This window comes from Daucus carota, chromosome 9, assembly GCF_001625215.2.
Source record: "Daucus carota subsp. sativus chromosome 9, DH1 v3.0, whole genome shotgun sequence".
Classification (NCBI taxonomy): Eukaryota; Viridiplantae; Streptophyta; class Magnoliopsida; order Apiales; family Apiaceae; genus Daucus; species Daucus carota.
The window spans coordinates 33,579,462-33,589,102 of NC_030389.2; the positions used below are offsets into that span (position 1 = coordinate 33,579,462).

General features: G+C 34.6%; 2 protein-coding genes across 2 annotated transcripts; one reads left to right on the top strand and one right to left on the bottom strand.

Annotated features, from left to right (window-relative positions):
• Positions 1-128: 128 nt before the first annotated feature.
• On the top strand, positions 129-1,537 carry LOC108202412 (protein PLANT CADMIUM RESISTANCE 2). Its single transcript, XM_017370784.2, has 4 exons — positions 129-497; positions 622-693; positions 860-1,075; positions 1,305-1,537. Exons 1-4 carry the CDS (start codon positions 374-376, stop codon positions 1,379-1,381), a joined length of 489 nt encoding a protein of 162 aa, XP_017226273.1. The 5' UTR covers positions 129-373; the 3' UTR covers positions 1,382-1,537.
• A 1,256-nt stretch (positions 1,538-2,793) lies between these two features.
• Positions 2,794-8,181, bottom strand: LOC108202410 (glucan endo-1,3-beta-glucosidase 3). The gene is made up of 4 exons (XM_017370779.2): positions 7,934-8,181; positions 4,516-5,769; positions 3,364-3,391; positions 2,794-3,204 (listed from the first exon to the last, which is right to left on the bottom strand). Exons 1-4 carry the CDS (start codon positions 7,995-7,997, stop codon positions 3,045-3,047), a joined length of 1,506 nt encoding a protein of 501 aa, XP_017226268.1. The 5' UTR covers positions 7,998-8,181; the 3' UTR covers positions 2,794-3,044.
• Positions 8,182-9,641: the final 1,460 nt, after the last annotated feature.

Sequence of the window (9,641 nt, forward strand, 5' to 3'; positions counted from 1 at the left end):
GAGTTTGATTGTTTCGGAAAAAAAGCAATAATTGTTTATATTGGATATGATATTAACAGAATACAAGTTGTAGCAATGATATTTTGGTCTGGTATTATCCTCGCTCCACTTACCAGAGGTCGAGTTTTCAAAGACAAGATTGGTACGCGTGTGTAGGTGTGGAGGGGCCTGTGAACTGTGATATTATTGCAAGATTTCTTGTGTGCTTATTCAAGAATTGACAATTGACATAACAGGAGAAGCATCCCTTGTTTTTGAAGATTCTTCACTTCTTAAGTCATGCATTAAGTCTTCTCCAACTAGGTTGACTCCAGAATAAATCATCTATTTCTGCATCTTATTAGTAGAACATTCAGCTAGCTAGTTTAACAATATGAATCCTGCTTCAAACCCAAATCCTTATGGGAAACCAAGTGGTTACCAAGCTCAGTGCTCCACCAAAGCTCCTACCTCTTGGTCCACCGGCCTCTTCGACTGTTTCTCAGATGTTCCCAACTGTACTTGCTCTGTTCTCTAACATGTTTTGTGCTTTTTTCATGCCAGACACTTCGTAGAAGTTATTTAAGAGTTGCTATGAATTGATAACATATCGAATGAATAAATTCTATCTTTATTCTTCAGGTTGTCTAACATGTTGGTGCCCCTGTATTACTTTCGGACAAATTGCAGAGATCGTTGATATGGGAACATCTAGTAAGTTTATATATACAGTCTCACGCTCTATGAATAACACGTTTTATGATAAGAACACTAAGTACGGTATTTTTTGAAGTGTAAAAGAATTGTTCGCCTTATTTTTCTACTTTTTCATATACAGACTGCAGATTGGTCATTTCTTGATTAATTTTATAAATTGCAGCTTGCTTTACAAGTGGAGCTGTGTATGCACTAGTACTCGCGATTATGACAGGGTGTGGATGCTGTTATTCATGCTTTTATCGTACTCAGATGAGAGACCAGTACATGTTGACAGAAAGCCCTTGTCCGGATTTTTTAGTTCATTGTTTTTGCGAGCCATGTGCATTGTGCCAAGAACACCGTGAGCTTCGTATCCGTGGTTACGACATGTCTCTTGGTAAGCACTAATCTTTAGTTGCTCATTGTGAGTTTTGTTGAATAATATGAGGTCTTCCTCATCTGACACCTTAAGGCTTCAGATGAGTTGACATGGTATTAGAGTTGGGTTTAGGACAGGGTCTTGGGTTCGAATCCTCCCACTCCCAAACCTTAAGGTTTCGGATGAGTTGTTACTTAGCAACTTTTAAGTACATATGCTAAAGATGTTGAATATTTATTCTGTTCAGGGTGGGAAGGAAACATGGAGAAACAAAACCGCGGAATGGAGGTGGCACCAGAAGTTGAAGAAGGAATGAACAGATGAGAAGTGCATAAAATTGTTTGTGAGTTTCTTAAATGATAATAAACGAAACTTTTGTATTCGAGTGGAGGTATTATATCAGAGATTCCAAAGTTAAGTCGTCACGCCAGATCTTATATTATTCAACAGTTCATATTTATGCGAGATCTTATATTATTCTACAGTTTATATAATATTATACTGACCGAACCACCAGCTACAACCTACAAGTTGTCATTTTGAAATGCAGAGCGTTTTTAGCGTATTGTTTTGTGGAAGAATAATGGTTTGCTTGGGAGATTATACCACCATGAATCCATGATTAATAGGTGTATCAGCTATAGGTCAAAGTATAGATTCGTTCAAGAAAGGGGAAGATTAGGAGGAAGTTTCTCGGGGGAAATACTTGTATAGTTTTAAATTTTCTGGAGGGGTTTTTATAATTTTATAAAATATAGAATAATTAAAAAAAGTCAAAAAAATAAATAGATTTAAATGTTGGGTGGAGAGGGGCCTGTGAACTGTGATATTATTGCAGGCAAGTTGCATGTATTGATTAACATTAGATGCGAAAACTGCTTGAGAATTTTGCTTTGTAGCTAACAGATCGAAGAGTTTAATACTAACATATCCTTTTCTCCACAGACTTGCATACGGCACTAAATTTGATTTTTTTTTAACTAAATACGAAAAGAAAGCAATCACAAATGACCTCTTGCTCCGATGATATTGTCCTTCTTCCGCTTACTGGAGGTCGAAGATTTGAATTCTGTCATCCTTCCGCTTACCGGAGGTCGAGGATTTAAATTCTATCAGAAACAAAATGGGTGTGAGACATGTAATATCATGGTAACATAACTTCAGCAATGGAATTTTCTTGATTCATCGTGAACACCAAATTTAAAGTTCAAATTAATCATACTAGCTTAGCTTCTTCATATCATTCTTCTGAAGATGCAGTTTTGACTTCAAGTTGGTGCTAAACAACTTCCTAGCTGTTGAACTTTGCCTACTCTTTTGTCATTGCAGTTGTATACATGTACCATGTTAGCAGTTCAGGTTGTTCATCATCCATCTGCAGACTTGGACACTAGTTCTTGTCACACAATGTTTCAATAAAATGCATGGTTCGAAACCTGGCCTTTTTGTCAGGCCTTGCGCCTTGGGCAAAGTAGGTAAACTATTTTTCCTGGCATTCAACTGTATTCAAGTGCTTCATAACAACAAAAGAAGAAAGCATACTTAAGCAAAATGATAAGAATATGATGCTCCTGAGGATGCAAAAGATGAGGCCAATGAAATTTCCATGGAATCAGGGAAGCTAAACTGTGATACAATTTTTTGAAGATTCTGACAGTAAGTTGCCAGCAGTTGACAAAAAAATAACTAAGAATTATGATACAAATCAACCCTACGAAAACTTTCTCAAAGAATACTCAGGCCGGAAAACCAATGTTTATGCAACAAGATTGTTACACCAATTATGTGAAACCATTGCTTTTGGCTTTTGGTTGTACAAATCAAAGGATCGCTTCTAGGTGAAGCTGCTGGTCCACTATATGTTCAGACCACCTCACTATGTACCCTCCTTCCTCTATTAAGGCACAAAATTGGGTACAGCTAGAAGTTATGCTAAACTAATATTTCGAAAGGTACAAATTGAGCAAACATGAATTGTCACAATTACTTAAAAATACACTAAAAACAAACAAGCTAACACAGCTATAACTAAGGAGCTTAGTGAAGTATCAGCCGAATGGAGATTTTGTGCTGGGCTGCCCGATGGGGTCGAGTTTGAAGATGGAGCGAGTGATGTGCCATTGATGAAGGTGCCATTTCTCCCACGGCTACATGATTAATTAATTTAGATATATGTGCAAAGAAAATAGTTAAAACCAACATAATACTCCAGAATAGTATATGCTAGAGTAATAATTTAGCAAGAAAACAAAAAAGATGCTAATATAAATTATTTAAGACAAAAATCTGGCAGAGATATGATTTACCTTCCTGGAAATATACAAGTACCATGACCTGTAAAATGAAACAAAACTCAGCATCCTGAATAGTGCTACAAAATGAATAAAGTTGAAAGTAGGAAAATAATTGATCAACAAATATTATCTAAAATTAATTATATTTTATCAAGTGTCTTTTCTTTCTTGCATCTAAAAAGAGAAATTCAGTATTAGAAACTTGAGGAAAACTTATTAATGGAATTGGGTTTTCTTTTTCATTCGTAAACGAGGAGCATTTATTAACAACAATCATACAAAAAAACCAATTAAGGCAGTAACTCAGTAACTATGAAGCAAAGAGAAGAAATAATAGTTCACGCTTCATAGAGGTGATTATTATCCTATGAAGCACGGACACGGCAAAAAGGCTGCCGTACGCGTGTCCGACATGCCACATGGCGTGTCGAAACGCATACGCCGTCGACACGCGACAAACATGGACCATCGACTCAGCCCGCTTAAAGAAAAGCCCAATTCCTGTAGTTTTACCCTAAAATCAGCCCTTCTCTTTTACATCTTATATTAAACCCAAGGTGTTATAGTAGAGAATGGCTCGGTGATGAAGCTTCTGGACGTGTTCCTCCACACAGGGACAAGGAAATTTCAAATGAAAGAAACAATTGTTTGACTAGATTTTTTCCAGAAGAGAATGAAAGGAATAAAAGTCATAGTTAAGTTTGCTAAGTTTTCAGGCTGCATGGGTATTTATAGCTCGTATGGTTCCTTGAAGACTAGGGGAATTCTTGATCACTAATTGTGAAAGAAACTTTATCATATGAATGAAGTTAATTAATATTTGACATAGATAATTCATAAATTATTTTTATTACAATTTTTTTTTTTGCCGTGTCCCGTATCCAGGACTCTTCGATATTGGTGAATCCCCCGTGTCCCGTGTCCGAGTTTCCATACCCGAGCCGGTGCTTCCTAGTTATCATCTAGATTTGTTTTGTTTTGTGGCAGATTATAATTAGAAATTAACTGAATACATTCAAGCAGACAAACAGATGAATTTAACTGAAAAGATTTTGATCTGTCAGTCAGCTGTTCCATACAAAGATAAAGAAGCACGCACACTATAAATCCATACAAAGATAAAAAAGCACACATAAAATGAATCCAAAAAAGAAGTTTTCTCACTTGGATCTGTGGTAGTAATGGTGGCCACCCCATTGAAATCGCAGGTTCCTTCACCCAGAGCCATCCGATGGTAATATGCATCAAATGCGTAGGTTGCATGAGCTGCTACAGTATCTGGTTCATAACATGGTTTTCCTTGCAACAAGGGAGAGCAATCCACTTTCCCAGGTCCACAAGCCCAATCTAAGGCCGCTTGCAGCATCTTTTTATCAGCATTATCCCTTGCCACACAATAAGTTTGATTGGTAGTGTCATTGGCCAACACTGTCCCAGAGCCTGTCAAATGTAGGATATATGTTGGCACCCCATTGGCATCAAAAAGCCCCCAGTTCTTCTCTGACTCTGGTCCAGGACTTGAATCTTCATTGTAAAGCTCATAAATGTAAGTACTAATTGCAATCCCAGGGTGTTTGGGTGTGCCTGTATTATTAAGTACATGCTTGATAAGATTACTGTTATACGTGTTGGCATTATCAACTATGGCCTCTGGCTCTGAAGGGTCACCCTTGGATGGCCAGCCCGATTCAGTAACTATAATGGGGATATTGGTAAAGTTTAGATAAGACATTGCAAAATAGGCTGCATCAATAAGTGCATCAAAAACATTAGTGTAGTGCAACAGGGTGTTGGAATCCACAGCTTCTTTATTTGGAGGAAGGGGACGAAAGAGAGCATAATCTAGTGGAATAGCACCGTTGGATTTCACGTAATCGTAGTAAGGGTACACATTAAGCATAAGGTATGAATCTGTGGACTGCAGAAATTTAAGAAGTGGAACCATCACTGGATCCCAGGACCTATTAAAGAATGCTTGTGAAGGTGGGAAGGAGTCGAGAATAATGGAAGAAGAGTGTGCCGTGGAGACTTTAATCTTGGAATCCAGATCAGAAGCAACCAGGGCAGAGTGTATGAAGTTCAGTGCAGAGACTAGGATAGGAGCAGCATTTGGGAGGGTGGTAAGTACTTCAGATCCAACAGAGATGGATGTGATGTTGGTCGCAGGGACATGTGCCAGAATATTCCGTGAAACCCAATTGGCTGCAGTGACATTTGATTGACCGATGCCAAGTAGTTGATCATTGGGGACAGAAACAGACACACGTATTCCAGTATTAGCAAGTGCAACTAGCATGCCCCTGTCAGCATCATATAGCCTGACATATCGGATTTGCTGAGCCTTAAGAAGAGCTACAACTTGTGTCGGGCTTGGCATGTCAGATAGGGCTGTGCCTACATTTACCCCAATGAAACCATCTGCAAGCGAAAAGATGATACTTGTCAAATAAAACTGAATTTTTTTGCATCTACAGTCAATTATGCACAAAATAAACAATCATCAAAACCAGATCACTGCATTTGAGATATACAATGCTGAAAGGCAGAGGGCCTGATAATTGTGCATATTCAACATGATGGCTATCATGTTTTAATTCAGTTAAGAACATGCTTTACAGACTGATCCAGAAACAAGTCGCATATGGAAGTTAAATTGCTAATTATTGACTTTGCACTTCTTGTCACACATCTGCATCAGATATGAGAAAGGAGCATATCTCATAGCATCATTCTAAGGTCTGGTCTGGCTTGGTATCGGCTGGGGTGTCTGGAAAATACACTACACTTTTGTAAGGTCTTCAGCACCTTTACTGCTTCATCAGATGATATAGAAGATACATGTAGTAAAAGTTCACAAACTGACCATAAATTAAAAGATGAGGAAATTTTTGATAGTAAAGAGTGGGGGAAGTGCGTTATCAATTATGTGGAAGTAATCTAGACAAGATTTCTAATCTTCCCCAGTACTAAAAGATAAACTATTTCAATACAAAAAATGTAGCTACTCTTTTTTTAATCAGACACAAAGAAATTGACCTGAATGACATTTGTGGCAGCTAGAGAGGAGGGTAAATCCAACTTGTAAAATGACATCTATAAACATAATGGCACTAGAGCAAATTCAACAATGGACAGCCTTGTATATGCAGTCACATCGTTTCTTAAAAAGTCCAAGAACAGAAAAGGATAGTACATGATGATTGATAAAAACTCAAAAAGTGGTGTAAATGCGAAAATATAATTGTTTAGATGTTTAGGTACATTGGAGACTGGAGCTAATAAGGAAACAGACACCCAAATTAAATAGTGACATGGGAATTAAATGATAGTCCTTGAACTCATGTCCCACACTCTCACAGTATATTGTCAAATAAATAATCCTCATGTCATCCACAGAAACTGCCAAGCTGTATGTGAGTTACATCGACAGCAACAGGATAGTGGCAGTACACCCTATAGGGCACACTACTATTTTAGAGGAACAATTTTAATATATGGAAAATCGACAGCAAATATAGTTAGAACATGAAGGCTTTTCTGTTTGTTGTAAACTATGGGGTCCAACAAACTATAACCAACTCAGTCTTCATCTTCTTTGAGTTCTTATAAATGATGAAATAAATCTACTTAGAGATCAAAAACAAATATTCCAACTATTAAGGTAGAATGTAATTTACAACAACTTCTCATACGTAGCGGTACTGATTAATGATTATCTAAAACGTCTATGTTGAACAATAAAAGATGCTGGTAGAGTACTACATTCCTATTATTATATGTACCATAGAAGACCAAGACTGTCCAATATAAAATTAATGAAGCTCTGAATTAAAATTTGCCTCAATATAGTGGTAGTAGTAATTTTGATATTAATTTACTACTATTACACTTACCAAATGTAATTATGACAAAACATTGGACTAATGTACGCGACACTGTCCTCTAAATTTTCCTGCATACTTCCCGAATACTAACATAGTTTTGCTTCATTTCTTTTAATAACTACTGAGTTCAGAAAAAATAAAGTCAATTTTGAAGATTGCAAGAAAAGTTTGGTACCATCAAATTCTTGGAAAAGCAATTCTAAAATGAAAAGCTTTCATCTTTTTCCACAAAGGTTCATAAAATTATAAAACAAATCTAATTAGCACAATGTGAACAGAACATATACAGCTTTACTTACTCTTAGGAGTACAAGGTCTCCATATCAACCTTTTCGAGTCTCGGTAAACAGAAACTTATAACTTATAAATACTCCATTTGTCAATAATGACTACCACAGTGAGTGAGGATAAACAATCTAAAGGAAATTAGCAATTGCATAATGAAATGCCAAATATACAAGAACGGAGAATCTATCTCTCTCTCTCTGAAAGAAGGGGCACAGAAGCATAGCAAAAATAGCAAAAACAATCTCTCTCCCTCTTCCCTCTCTCTCTCTCTCTGAAAGAAGGGGCATTGAAAAGATACACAAGGCATAGCAAAAACAATCTCTCTCTCTGTAAAAGAAGGGGCATTGAAAAGATAAATGAGGCATAACAAACAAGAAGCTAAGTGAGGAAATTAAAAGGAAAGAGCTTACCTTGCTCAACAGCAGAAGCAAAAGAAACAAGTAAAGAAAGAAGCAGAAGCAGCAATAGATCCATTGCCTTTTCAACTTCAGGAACTTCAATCTTGTAAATACATACAAAACCCAGTTATGTACTAATAAAGTTGCAAAGATTCCCCAAAAAGAGAAACTAGGAAACTAGATAGAGAGTGAGGATGTAATAGATCCCTTTGAGTCGAGCTTTCAGGAAGTGGGAAAGACTGCAATGTGAAGTGTACAAAGTTGTAGGGACCATAGATGAATTATGATAGGAATAAATGTGATTTATAAATTTATTATTCTTCATTTTTAGTATGCATCAACATCAATGGATGTTTTAATTTTCAAAAAAACATCAATCGATGTTTTAATTTTTTGGAAAGACATTCCGAGCAAGTTCAGTAATTTTAGGATAGACCGAGTTATAATTTAGTATATAAATTATGATTTTGAACGTAAAAATGATATTTAAAATTTTATATCTTGTCCGAATTTAATTTATATTCTATTTTAATCTACTAGTAACACTGAAACATTAATTATTTTGATCAATTGGCGATTAACCTGATTTCGATTTCTTCTTTTTATTGTTTAAGCTTATATAGCAGTTTAATTTTATATTGAAAAATTAAATCTTGGACTTATTTATTTATATATATGTTTCAAAACGACTAATCGATAAAAATTTATATTAACAAGTCTAACAAAAATATAATAATTCAATTATGTATAAAAAATATATTGAAATATTTAAGAATTCAAATTCTAACACATATACATTTTGTTAATAAAATTAAATTAATAATAAAAAATAAATATCAAAATATTAATCATAAGAGAGTAAATATTAAAAGTGCATTTTGAATTTTTAATAAGCATCACTTTTTTTTGAAAGTTTTAACAAGCATAACTTATTTATAGATAAATTTATCACTCAATAAATGAAAGCCGATAGTATTATATTGGCTCTTTTTTATGGTTTAAATTTGATGTGTTTTGAATTTATGTTGGAGACTTTATTTTAAAACAAATGGGCATATGACATTCATGTTATTAGCTATAAGTAATATTTATTTAAGTTTCTAATTAAAAGAATTATCTTTGATTGTTTTTCATTTTGTGTTTCCTATATAATAACAATATATATATATATATATATATATATATATATATATATATTAATATTGTTATGAGTAATGTTAAATATATCAAACTTTTTTCTCTTCTCGTGGTAAGTAAATAGGTGATTTTAGACGATTTATATGCACGTAAGAGGTCCATTATCATTAGCCAAAATGAAATCAATCAAAAATTACCAACTAAGATTTGAAAAAAAAATATAGGAATAGTTTTTGAGATCTCTAACATTTTCCTACTATTATAGTCGATATCTTAAAACTTATAATTTTTTTTGTATTTAAAGAATTATCCGTCAAAATAATTTTAATTGAAAGTCGAATATATGGATGATCACGATCTACAAGTTAGATTGTCAATAACCGTTTTGTATTTATATATATATGACTAGAAAAATATCTTATCATATGACTCAAATTTTTCAAAAAAAGATCAAAATAGCACTAATATATCCAGAGTATCGCTTTTTTTTCCCGGCACACATTGATAACATAAACAAATAATATTGTATTAAATTACATATACTAAGAATTTTAATCTTAATTTAGTACCCAAAAAGAAAGCG